The 14,246-nt window shown below is 37.5% G+C and overlaps 1 protein-coding gene across 1 annotated transcript in view; it reads right to left on the bottom strand.

The window, feature by feature from the left end:
* The window catches only part of MMP16 (matrix metallopeptidase 16), a 177,005-nt gene extending 174,812 nt beyond the window's left edge, over positions 1-2,193 (bottom strand). The window contains exon 1 of the mRNA XM_050317476.1: positions 1,767-2,193. Within this exon, the coding sequence (XP_050173433.1) occupies positions 1,767-1,898 (132 nt within the window). The 5' untranslated portion in view covers positions 1,899-2,193. The remainder of the gene's footprint in view (positions 1-1,766) is intronic.
* Between the last annotated feature and the right edge of the window lie 12,053 nt (positions 2,194-14,246).

Raw genomic sequence — 14,246 nt, 5'->3', positions numbered from 1 at the left:
TGCTCTAAAATTTGCGGGTTTAATATTTATATAGCAAAAAGATCACAATTCTACTCTAGACTTGAGCATGGTACACACCACATAAACATCTGAGAAGATGTGAGTCCTGCCCTAGAAAGCTTACAATCAAACAGAAGCAGAGATGCACTTTTGTGATAAGGAACAAACAAGTGACTAGAGTGCAGATGACAGAGAAAAAAAGATTTAGATTTATAATCAGAAGAGATCTCAGTGATGGAGCAAAAAGACAATATTTTCTGGAGCTATAGAAGTCAAAAACAGAAGCTGTGGATGAGTGTTAAGCTGAGAGAACAGCATGAGGCAAAGGAAACTGGCTGCAGACAAGGAAAGACTAGCATGAAAGCAGACATGGAGAAAGAAAAAGTGACTTTTTTAAAAGTTTGAGGTGATCTTTCATGAGGCAAAGATGTACAGTTAAGAGCATTAGACAAAAAGTGAGACAGTCTAGGAATGGAGGAGCATCTGCACAAGCAATCTTGCCAGAGACAGGAGCAAGAATGAGTGTCACTGAGTGAGAACAAGAGCTCATATAAAACAAGCAAGTGTGTATATGTGTGAGACAGAGGAAGAGACATAGACTTCATTTCTCTGAAAGAAAGAATTGTGGGAACCCAGAAGACGAAAGAAACTAGAAACAAAAAAGTCTGGTGTATGAGGGCAACAGAAAGTTTTGAGTGGGGTGGCAGGACAGAAGAAAGTGAAGGAACACAGTGTTTTAATAGAAAACCAGAATTATTTACCAGAAGTTGAAAAGCACATATCAATTACAGACACATAGCAAGAAATTTTAAGAAGTTGAAGAGACAGGGAAAAGAAGAAAGAAATAGACATATTGCATTGAAATAGAATAACAGCAGAACAAATGGAGTGACAGGACAGAGAAAAAAATATATGCAAATATTATAAAAGTCAGTAAAGAAATATTAGTTAATAGAAAGCATTATGTAAAAAATCCCAACAGGAAGACTGAGAGCATAGACAAAGATGACTGGAAATGGATGTTTACTGAATTGTCACTGTAAACTCTTAGGTTTTGCCCCATCTAGGTATCTCTATATTTTAATCTTCATTTTCACTTGGAAAAATACTGTTTCCTTGTCCTCCATGCCTTCTAACTTCTCTGCTGTAGTTACACCTTCATGCCATTTGTTTCACTATTTCTAGTGGTAATACTTTATATTACGTTTAAATGAGGAAAAGATCTTTTTTTTTTTCAAATACTCTACCACAAGGAAACGTTAAAAAAATCTTAAGTTTCCTTCCTCCTGTCCCCATAATGCTCTTTCATTCATTCTTCCTTAAGGGAAAAAAAAAAAAAAAAAAAAAAAAGGCTAGGGAAACTCAGAAATACAGCGGTATCTTAAGTCCAAGACATTCACAGAGCCTTCCCTGAGCTGCGCGCACACATTTAGCGCCTCAAGTTTCCTCCGTGCCCGGGTGAGGGTTTCCCGTCCCCCGTGGGCGAGGTCAGCGGGAGGCACGGGCTGCGCTCCAGCGCCCGGCATCGCGCTGCCGGGATAACGGGATCTCCGGCTGAAACGCATCCATCAGGCGAGAGAATTCGGGGAGGGGAGCTAGCTACCGGCTGCTGAAAGGAAAGCCTACACAGACTGCTGCCCTGGCTGCTGAAGACATGGCTGGTTGGCTATTGGATTTGCTTTTATTTAAGGGACATAAAAAAAGGGAAGGGAGGAAGGGGAGAAGGGAAAGCACACACGCTCGCACACGCATCCGGCTGATCTTACCTCCACATTGAAATATTGCTCCGCTTTGCACACTGTAGCACATAAAATCCAAATGAAGGTTTGCAAGAAAAACACCCTGGACTGAGACACGAAATCCAACCGGCTTCCAATGCTGGATGCGAGTACGATCATAGTGGACTGTGCTTCAGCGGGTGGAAGATCTCTCTCTTTCTCTCTCTTTGCCTTAAATACACAAACAAACCAACCCCCCTCCGTGTCGGTGAAGAGCCCGTAGCGCAGGTTCACCCACAGCCGGGGAGGAGGAGGAGGAGGAGCAGACACTTCACAGCACAGGCGGCGGCAGCAGGGTCAGCTCTCGCTCATCCTCACCGCCAGCCCCGTAAGGAGGGAATGTGGCGTCCGACTGCAGCCGCAGCTCCTGCACGACTCCTCTCTGCCCAGCAGCAGCAACCACCTCCCCGTGTCCTCCCTCCGCTCCCGCCTCCTTCTCCTCCTTCTCCTCCTCCTCCTCTCCTGCCTCCTCCTCCTCCTCAGCCTCCGCCTCCTCCCGGGGAAGGCTGGCCCAGCTCGCCTCCGCTGGGCTCAGCTCCCTGCCCTGCCTCTCCTCGCCCCCCGCCGCTCCCCTCCACTCCAGAATGTTCAGCCGAAACCTACAGAGCCCCGCCCGGTAGGCGGCTCAAAGGCGACGGCCCCACCAGGCGGCCCCTCCGAGCCGCCGCAGCGCGGCCGCGCTGGCCGGGCCCCGGCGCGGCTCCGTGGGAGCGGCTGATGGAGAGCGGCCGCCCGGGAGCAGCGGGCGGCCTTTCCCCGCTGGCATGGCCCCCGGCAGCCGCACAAAGTGTCGGATCCTCCCCGCCCTCCTCCCGGGGAGGTGCCCGGGCGAAGCGAACGCCCCGCGCCGCTCGCAGCTCCCACCGGGAGCGGGCACGGCGCGTGTGCCAGGGGGTGCTGCCCTGCCCGCTCCGTGGGCTGCTTGGAAATCTGGGTAACGCTTCCGAATATGCGGTCATACACGTAAGGGAAAACAACGTGTGAAATACTGTAGCACAGACAAACTTCAGGCTGGATATTGTCACGTTCAAAATGCCTTGTGGTTACGGCAGATAAACTACTCTTGCAGGGATGTTATGGTGAATAGGACGTTTTATGCAGCCCTTTGATATGCCATCCAGTGAAAGGAAGGTGAGATGATCCATAACATCAGTGGAACAAGATGCTGCCGTAATGTATTTTAGGGAGAAAAAAAAAAAAAAGGAAAACGAACCCCAAGCTTATGGATTAAAAAAAAAAATTAAAATTTTATTTTTTTACTTGTTTGGTTATCAAAAACAAAGATGCTTGATCATGATATGGCACAACCTGGAAGGAAAAAGGCATACCTGACATCCCTTACTCTGATAGTTGAGGTCAGTGGCCGGAATTAAAAGTCATACAGACTATACGTATACAATTCTGACAACTAGTAGCAGGATGTAGGAATGTGTTGCGTTCTCCACCATTTGATATCTTAAGAGTAAGGCAGTTAGTTATATGAAGAAGTCATGATCTGCCTAACCACAAGTAACAGTGTTTAAGGAAAATTCTTATGTAATATACGGGTTTTTCGTGTTAACTGCTTGATCTAAAGACATTTTCTGTTCTTCAGATTGTTCGTGATGTGAGTTATGAAATTATGAAATATAGAGCTGTCAGCAAGCTAAAACGACCTGTTTGCACTTTGGTGGCAAATATCAGAATTCAATTTAAAGAAATTAATAATTAAGCACAAATTAAAGAAATGTCTTGGAACCACCAGAAGGAAACTTAATATTGACAAATACAAATTACATTTGGGAAAAAAAATCAAAATTAAAATCAAAAGGATACCAGTAAAACAACAGCACTTCAGAAAAGAATCTGGGGGCTGTAATGGACTATAAAGTAAATATGAGTCAGCAACGTTCTACTGTTAAAGAAAAAAGACAGCCTCATTTATGGAGTGTATTAATAGGTGTGCAGTACATCTGACAGGACTAATTATTTTTCTGCTAGGGATTGACTAAGCCAGCTGTGTTTGGACCTTTCAAACTGAGCACGGTCCAGAGGAAAATAACAAAATATTAAAATATGAAGTAAAAGGTATGTATAAAAGTTGAAAGAACTCCCTTTAGTCAGAGATAGAAGGTAAATGGTCTTTTTATATGGTAAGTGTTGCTGTGAAACAGACAGAAATGTTTTATTCTTTCTGGGGAAAAAAAGGAAAAAATGAATCATCTAAATTATTCATAAAGTTCAGATTCAATGTTAGACAAAACTTTCTAAAACATTAAGGTTTATGTATTGGAATATATATATTTATGTATACTGGAAAAATAATGTTCCAAATTTAGCAGTTTGAACAAGATACCTGGTGGAAGTGTGGAATCTCTTCCATACTAGGTTTGATAGGCAAGATCATTGTAGTTAACCTTTGTCTATTCTTAGGGCAATGGATTGTATTATGAAATCTAGTAAAAACTTTTTTGCTTCTAGCAAAAGTAATTCAGTAATTTTTTCCCTTTTATTACTCTATGAATTAATCACTGAAACTGGTATAAAAGAAACACGAACTTGTTAATTTTGTACTGTCTCTTTTGCTTTTCCTCTTTTCCAAAGAGAGCTCCTTCTTGTTTTTGCCCTTAGTAAACATTAGCTCTATTTTTGCTGGTCTATTTTGTAAAGTCTACCATCAGTGTAATATCCAGAAATCGAAACAGAAATGGAAATAGATAAGTTACTGTAACTGGAATTTCATTTGTCTGCCCTTCCAGGACTACTGTGGCTGTTTGTTATGAAAAGCACAGGGCCATAAATACAGCTACCTCCTTGGTGTACACTGTATCCATTTGCAGAAGAAAGAAGAAAAGCAATGGTATGAATAGAATGGTGGACAACGAAGGCACCTGAATATTTCTTAAGCGTGTTTGAGGAAGAGAGAAAGATCACAGAGGTAAAGAAAGAGATTGGTAAAGAAAGAGAGTAGCAATGTGTGAATATGAGTGCCAAGGGAAGAGACAAGGATTATGAAGGACGGAGAAGATCTTTGAAGTGAAAAATATCATTCAGGAGTGCTTGTGTGAGTAAAAATTGCCAGCAATGATGGGAAAGGGCTTTGAATATTTATGAGTAAGCTATGGGCAGAAACGTACAGGAGTAGGGTCAGAGCCTCATGGGACATGTAGGAAGGTAAAAGAAAATAGAAAAGAATTTAAATCTCAATACATAGCACTGTTTGTACTTATGTGTGTATGGGATTATGATAGAGACTAAAGAAAAAACAAAAAAAGCAATAAAGATGAAAGGGTAAGTAAACAAGTAAAGAAGGAAGGAAGCAGAAAAAGGAAATTGGAAAGAAATCGGAACTGTTTGTTGAAGTGCTTAAATGATCCAAGTCATATACTTTATAAGGCTCTTGCAGATTTTTATCTTTATCAAATACCAATATGATTTTTATATTCTTGCCTATGGCAGTTACCAGAAGTATTTAACAAGCAGTGAGCATGTTTGTAGGGAAGAAAAATTGAAAAACTGAAATTGGAAGTCTCAGTTGTAAAAATTCTAGCCTTTTAAAAAAGGCAGGAAGAGATCTCTCTTCTGTACACCCAAGCATGTTTACCATCTTAATTTCTTAGACTCTAGAATGTATCTTTTATGGATGACTATAGTCACAGGTTTGCAACAGATGAATACCAGAATCAGACATAGACGTGATACGTTTCCATGTCCAACTTTGAACATGGTGCAAACATCTTTCACTGTTCTGTATATCAATTAAGAATAGAAATTCATATGATAAATTAAAAAAATCAAAATATTACATGTTGTCCTTTCTGCATTTTGTGTTGCTCAGCTGCTGATAGTACCAGCTAGAACTTTTAAAGAAGAAAGCTTCATTACAAGATATAATAAACTGCAGAGGTTGAAGGTAGATATCAAATATCTCTGTTATATTCAGTTTGGGGTTGAAAAACACCTTGCCTTTTACTCATGGAATATGTCCACATGAATTCTTTTTGACTGTATGAAAGGTCCTATAAGACAGAAGGCAAAGAACAAGTTTAACAGTGTAGGAGGGATTATTACATTAAATATATACTGCTGTCAGGATCACACTTGTATTGCCTGTGTTCAGGTATCTATTTACCCCAAGTTCACTGTAAGTATAAGGTTATCCTGTCAGGAAATAGATCTGACTTATGCTGTCAGTTCACTTTACTGTGTTGTCTTACAGCTGTATAAATGGTTTTATGAAGAACGTAAGTAAAGATAACGAGAAATGACAGTGTACAACCTCACACATAGTAGTTGAAGGATCACAAGGAGAGGAAGAAAGTGTAACTTTTTTTTTTTATAAAGGAAGTTTTCAATTGAATTTCTAATTCATAAAGACATAATATCATAGAATAATTTAGGTTCAACGAAACTTCTTGGAGTCTCTGCACAAAGCCAGAGACAACTCAGGTTAGGTTACTCTGTTGCTTGTTAAGGAAATTACAAATCAAGTTAGTCTAACCCAAGCATCATTTCCCAGTCTGCAAGGTAATTTCTCACGGAGTTATTCTGAGGGTAAAATCTCTTCCATGAGGCATTTGTCAGGTTTTTAGTTATTTTTGTCTCTATAGTGACAACAACCATTTCATCAAGTACAGCAGGTATCTCCTACTCTCATGGAGGCAGGAGAAGCGGTCAAAAGAAATAGGTACAGAACATATAATTCTGTAGCTGAAGACTGAGATAAATACATTTTAAAACAAAAGAACATAGAGTGAGAAAGGGAAATGGCCCCTGGAAGAAAAGCATCAAGAAGTATACAATAATAACAAAAAACAATATTTTTTTTTACTTGAATAATAACATTTTTAAGAATATGAGTTATTATTGGGTTAGTGAAGAACAGATGAAAAAAATTGCAGTGAAGCAGTTAAGTCCTTACTTATTTAATCTGTGTAACTGTTCAAAACTGTACAAAACTGTATTTTCTCTACCACACGTGATGTGTTCTCCCCATGCTTTCTGATTTCTGCCTTTCTTGCAGGGCAAGAAAGGTCCATTTAAGTATCAAGTCCATCAGCAATTTCCCAACATATATATCTCAAACTAGAGGATTCTTCACAGCCAAAGGCTTATGAAGAATCTATCTGTCCTTTGGACTATGCTGGTGATCATTCACTGAGTTTACAGTAGTGTCAGAATGGCAGTATGGTGATTGTTGTTAGAGCTTAACCATTTGTGTTTAATATTATCTCCTTTATTTTTACAAGGTGCCCTGTATTTAAGATTGATATTGTTAGCAGCTAGGAGAAAACACAATACATGAAACAGAAAAAATAAAACAGAGCAGTGTCAGGTGATTCTGGCAGATTTGAGGAGGAAGACATGAGGAGTTCTGAGAGATTACACTAGCTCAAAAAGTAACCAAGAGCTCTTAAAATTGTTGAAGGGTTTGGTCAAGAAAGAAACAAACAGGTGTCTGTCATAAGTATAAGCTTATGAAGGTTTGTAAAGATCTACTTACTAGGTGGTTTCTATAACGAAAATGCCAAGAACTTCATAGCTCTATATCAATTAGAATCTTAAATGGAAGGTAATTATCCCCAGCTTGGTGTTGCTCAAACCTGGCTGGAAATTCCACATCAAGATGTTTAAAATAGGGCTTTTTTTAAATTCCTCTATTAATTAACCTCTCCAAATTAATGGTACTTAGAACCTGTGTCACTTTTTCATTATCCACAAAAATGAATTTTATATTGTCTTTTTTTGACTTTCAACACACTATCCAAGTACATTTTCTTCCCATATGTTTACAGCACAAATATTACCTGGGAAAAGATAAGTCTTGGCAATTGGAGTTTGGGAGAAATAGCATTGCGTTGGGCAAGAGTAAAACCAAGACTGGAATTTCATAGATGATTGGATGCATCTGGGAAAATGAGTAGCGTTAAAATAGCTAGGAATATTAATATGTAAATACCATTGGTGAGTTTCAGAGTTAATTAGCAGTATCGCTAAGGAAATCACCATAACTCATAGTTATTTTTCTGCAGTCTCAGGAAAGAAAACAATTGTTATGCTTGACATATACATTCAAAGATATCTTTACTATGAGAGCATCATTTCTTTACGTTTTTACTTTTTCATGAATTAAAATTTAGACTCTGAAAAGCAGTTCTGCTCCTTTGGTAGCCCAAGAACTGGAGTTAGTCCTCCCAAAACCATTGGACACCTATGACTCCTTAAGATCATTTTACTTTATACATACATATATGAGATTTTTGATTAAGAAGGGCTGAGAGAAGGGTTTAGATAGGAAAAAATGCACACTGCTTGTAAACAGAGAGCAGTGTTAACAACAGAAAATATGTTTTAAAAGGGCATAGTTGAAAACAGATCTGAAGAGGGGCAGCCTGCAAGAAAGAAGAGGTTTCTTAAGGTTAAGCTTTTATATTACTCCACTGTGCAATACAAATGCACCCGAAGTGACAGATACCTATCCAAAACAGTTATTCAATTGAGAGAGGGAAAATCCTACACAGAGGTGTTTCAGTTTCTCTGTGTTTGTATTCCTCCAACTATAACCTGTTTGTTTTTCCTCTTTTGCTGACAAGCTTCCATGTTAGGATTATCTTAGCATCCTTTTGCTATATTTGGTTAATTTTTTGTCATTTGGGAAGTAGTGGTAAGGTCAAAAAGGACTATAAAACAATACACATTCTCATGAAACTAGGGTTAAGGTTCCATTAGCAATTTCAACTTTTTATCTTGAATGCTGATTGGCTAACAAGCAACATTTAATAGTTTTATAAATGCAGCTTTTAAATGCAAGAATATTAGATGTGGGTGAGTTTTTATAGTCCTACTTATCCCAAGGTGAAAAAGGCTGGAAAGGTGAAGGGAAGAAAATATTCAGAAAATTAATTCAGAAACGGGCTATGCTATCTGAAAATGCATTGCACACTCACAGGATCTAGTGGCACCATATAGACAATTTTACATATCTTTGGGAAGTGTCACTTTGGACCTGACTCAATTTTCCTCTGCTCAGACTCCTCTGACTAAAGAATGATTAGAGCAATGTGAAGACTCTCTTCTTGTTCTTACAGGTGGCTTTTAATTTATGGTGTTCTGGAAGGAGAGGATAGGGAATAATTTTAAAGTAATTGAGCTTAAAACAAATTTTACCCAGTTAACTTTTTTTCAGCAGTCAAATTTCATGGCCACTCTGGCTATTCTTTGCTATTCCAGTGTACTTTGCTATTCCAGTGTCATGACCTTAGCAACAGAAATTTAAATAATTAACATAAAGTATGTGGCAAACGATGAAAGTGCTGGTGTAGTTGTGATTGTTGGGAAGATTGCTGTTATAATCTGATGGTCTACTGCAATACTAAAGCAGTTCTGGTGGGGATGACCTCACGCAAAGAGGTACATTTCAAACCTGTCTGTTAGGTATTGTATATATGATGGTATTGTAGCTGTGTGTAGAGCTACTAAAATAGATTAAAATTCGTTGTATTTCTAGTGCACACAAGTAAAGGACAAATATGGAAAGATCAGGAAGGCTGGAACTAGATGACCTTTAAGGTCCTTTCCAAAGCAGGACATTCTATGATCCTATAAAATGATGAGACACAACTAATGGTGTAGAGTTTTATAAAGTCTTACTTTTTCAGTTTGATGTGACCTGTACAGCTCAGGCCCAGAAAAGTCACACAAAAACTACTGAAGATTTTTGCAACACACCCCATCTGCCCACACCCCCTTCCACCCCAATTCTGCTCTGTACACTGTGTGAGCACAAACACAGCCCTGGTCTTTGTAACGTTTTATATTATCTTTCTCCAAGACAGCCATTATTTATACATATTTATATAAAATCTTCCTTAACCTAAGACATACAGGGTTTTATATCTTTCCCTGCCTAGAATTTTCTGGTCTTCACAATTTTGTTTTCTTCTAACTTCTGCATTGAGAGACACTCCATAAAACCAAAAGAACTGGCTATCCAGTATTTCCGTATCATTAAGGAGTCTTCCAGTAAAAGTCCTATGCATATGTTCTTGCTCATGAGTAACTGAAGAATAATTATGCTTAGACCTTTAGCTAGAGAGAGGCTTCCAAATAGTACTTATACTTTCAGGTTTAAATTTCAAAGGAACCTAAGAAATTTGAACACCTTATTCTCATTATTTTTTTATGCAAACTGAACAAACCAACAGTTGTTGGAAAGCATGAAATAAAAATGGAACAAAGTAAAAATTGGAGAATTAGAAAGAGAATTAGAAAGACGTACTTATATATATGTTTTTAATTACAAATATCCAGAGAGCTACCAAAAACTACAGTAAGAGATGGAGTTCTGAGACAGAAACTTCTTGTTTTTCCTAAACCCGTAGAGGTGCTCTTCAAACATATGATGTTCATCCATGGTTAGCGTTGAACAAAATGCGTGTGAAATATATGCATGGCAGGCTAGTGAGAACATATATACATATATATATATATACACACACACACATATGGACTAACTGAGACAATGGAGGTTAGATTTAAGTGAAAGAAATGTTCGGATTAATTCTTTGAACCGAGTTCCATTTTGCAAACTCTACTTTGTCTAGAACATCAAATCTATAAGTTTACCATTTTTTATTAACCAAAAAAGTGAGCTAGTCTAGTCTTTAATTATATAGTCTTTATCATTACAACTTTGAGACTGGAGCTCATAAAGGACTTTAGTTGGAATTTTTCTAATTTTATGCTGTTTGTGCTTCGTTTTTTTTACCTAAGTGATGTTGACCTACATACAGTTGTAGTGTGTAACTTGTCTGTCCTCAAGATAGATGGAGACAGACTTTCTTACAAGGTCAAGAAGTGATAGAACAAGGGGGGATGGTTTTAAACTGAAAGAGAGTAGGTTTAGATTAGATATTAAGAAGAAATTAGTTACTGTGAGGGGGATGAGGCACTGGAGCAGGCTGCCCAGAGAAGTTGTGAATGCCTCATCCCTGGAAGTGTTCAAGGCCATGTTGGATGGTGCTTTGAACAACCTAGTCTAGTGGAAGGTTTCCTGTCCATGGCATGGGGATGGAACTAGAGGATCTTTAAGGCCCCTTCCAACCCAAACCATTCTATACTTCTATGAACTGTAAGCTTCATAGTTGTTTTTCTTCCTTATGTAATGTAGCTCTGAGAAAAACTTATCATCGGAACATTCAAAACTAAAATTTAAGGGGTAAAAATCTAAATATTCACAAACCACATGAATGATTAATAGTCTAAAGAAAATAGATGAGGAATTCAAATACATCTGTACGTATATGATAATATAGAAAATATTCAGGGACCATAAATAATTGTCAGATGACTTATGAAGCTATGCAGACTCATAAAAAACTTGGAAAATTCTAGTAAGTGTTCTGCAAATAACTGATGAATTAAAAATCATTTGCTTAAAAATTCAGCTCCAAAAAATGTGTAAAGCAGATAAAATAATTTCCAGCATTCAGGTGAGGATTCAACTCAATATGCTGTAAAGTGATACTCTAATTGTTTTCAATGGGACTAACTTTTACTACCAAAGGACCTGTTTCATAAAATCTGTATTTAACCTAAATAATTTCCTGTAACATGGTACAACCAAATACATTGATAATACATTAATGTCTATGTGATAAGAGAAGCAATAATAACTTTGAAAACTGAATATCGTTTTATTTTTTATAATATGAATTTCAGGTAAGTGCAAAGTCTATGGAACTTAGGCCTTCAGCCTAACAAGATTACTTCTGTACTCAAAAAAGTGCTTTTGCTATACAGTTCCTTGGATATTTACTAACTTTTTTCCTTCTAAATCATAATGATATAGTTAACATGGTTTGCCAACACATACCACATATGCTTAATTATTTTCTTTAAAATATTATCACTGGACACTTACTTTTCTAACCCACAGGAATTTCAAGTTACTTGACAGTAACTTACTTCATACAATGACATTTGGCATCATGGTATGACACTGGCACCTAGGGATCTCCATTTTCCTACCAACCCATAGGATCAAAAGAGTTCACAATTTGTGTTTTCAAGATCTGATGGTTCACTTAAAAATTTTACGTAAGATTGCATTGTAGGTTTTATCTGAATGCTTTGTTCCTCACCAAAGCATTTTGTTGCCATGAAAAAACCAAATATTTCTGTTTGACTTGGTACATTCACCAATCAGTTTAATTTATTTTTTTCATGTAGGGCAGCTGGGATTTTAAGTCTGAAAATGTGGCATAATACATGACTAGGTGATTAAAAAATATTTTTTTTTCTTAATGTAAGGGTTTTAGAAATCCAGCTCCCTAACAGTATACTATCCTGTTAATTTTACACAGTTTAGATTAAATTACCAGAATTTGAAAAAAAAGATGACAAATTCAATAGTTTTGTGTCAAACTGAAAAAATGCTGCATGTCTGTACCAGTTGACCCATTCAGGGAAACAGAATCTCTGAAGGTCTATTCCATATTTTCATTAATAATTTAAATTAAATTAAGGATGTAGCCATGCAGTTGACAAATTACATGACATCTGTAGATTTTGCAGGTATTCTGGAGATCCTCATAGGTCAGAGAAAAGTTCCTAAATCTGATTAAATTTAATGATGATATATTCAAGTACCATGCTTGGTGAAGATGTTATATGGGCAGTAACAAAAGGAGGAAGAGCAGTGCAAGAAATACTACAGAAGAGTACATATGTGCCATAGTCTGAAATAAGGTTCATAAGATGTTGCCAAAAAATGTAAATGTCATTCTGGGAATGGTTCATGGAAAATTGACAGCTCTGAGTGATATTTTTACTTCTTTCCTCAGTCTTGGCAAGGCTTCAGCTAGGAATTAGGTTTGGGCACCATTGTCTCAGAGAAAACAAACAAAAAAGAGCAACAAAGTGGTCAAAGATTTAAAGACACATGAGAAAAGTTTTTGTCTTGAACTGAAATTTGGATTTGTATACTCTAGAAAGGATGGTGCAGAGGACATAGTAATGATCTCTATGAAAATGTGCAGGTATTATAAGAAGAATACATTTATCCACCATCACTGTGGGATAAATGTGACTTAATTTAAAACCAAGACAGTTATGTTAGACATATTTTTTTCTTTGCTGTAATAATATGTAAACACTGGAAGAGGCTACTCTAGAAAGGCCATGAAAGTTAAAAAGTAAGAATGATTCAAGTTACTCCTACCTGAAAGCTGAGTAGATTGACCAAATGACTGACACATTGAATTACCTTTTTAATGAACTACAAGTAAACAGTGAAATCGACCTTAGAAAAATAACAAATTGATATTTGGTCCGGGTTTAAATATGCATAGAAGTTTTTCTTGTGGATTTTTTTTTCTGTATGAAGAATTTTTACTAGTTCCAGCCCTTTAGAATGAAAATAGGACAGAGAAATGCTTGCATTTCTGCAGTACATAGATGTGAAGTTTTGTGGGGTTTTGTGAAGTGCATTAGTGTGCTGACTAATGGGACTACTCCTTGAAACATTTGTATTCTCTCCTTTCATTTTTGCTGACAAATGATACATTTTTCTGTAGCTCTTGTAACTAAAAGCTTTTCATTTAATGATTAAAAATGTACTTGCTTGGAATAGTATGAGCTTGCCGTTCTGAGAACATGATGACAATAAAATGATTGTGATGAAATTACAGCAAGTACAGCTTTGGGAAGTGATCTCATTTTCTGAAAACCAAAGGTCCGTGTAACAGTTACCAGTACAGTCTCCAAACTTGCCTTTACAGATGGGAAAAGCAAAAAGTTTGTTAGGGTATGCAGATTCCAATAATCAGACTGTAGTTATCTTTTAGGGCATCCTGCTACCCTTTTCAAAACATGAACTTGAGGATCCTGAATTGTTAAAAATACTGACCACAAGAGCTTATTTTCTAGATAATTTTCTCTGTTTTGGTAGATGAATAAAATAAGTAGTCAAGACAAAATTCTTCTGGTACATGAATGTAGGTAACCTCCTCCAGCATTTTTTGTTTTGGTTTGTTTTGTTTTATTCCCCAGGAATATATGCCACTTGCCATTTGGAGAGGAAAAAATGCAAGAGCAGAAGCACTTCTGAACCTTGGTCCACATTATTGAAGACCACTGTTATGAAAACAACTGTAAAGGGATCATTTAAAGTTGAGAGGTGATGCTGCTCACCATGTCATTCTTCTGCTTGCTCTTTGCTATAATAAACTGTGGGTCTTTTTCAGCTTAAATATCTACAGCCAGGTAGACCATTGACTTAGTTTTGATAACAAAGACAGTGAAGAGGAAACAGCCCCTCTGAGCATGTAGGGCCTTCTGAATAGTCTGTATAGCAAGAAACCTTTCACATAAGTAGAGCAATAGACAGTATGGCATAAAAAAGCAAAGTATGACACAGTGCTGTTTAGAACAGCAGGTGAAGTGAGGCACACAAAGGTATGACCTTGCATTGAGTAACCTACTCCTTAT

This window comes from Myiozetetes cayanensis, unplaced genomic scaffold, assembly GCF_022539395.1.
Source record: "Myiozetetes cayanensis isolate MyiCay16 unplaced genomic scaffold, myiCay2020 scf1, whole genome shotgun sequence".
NCBI lineage: Eukaryota > Metazoa > Chordata > Aves > Passeriformes > Tyrannidae > Myiozetetes > Myiozetetes cayanensis.
Note: the sequence above shows the minus strand (reverse complement) of the source record. Positions and strands in the feature narration are given on the sequence as shown.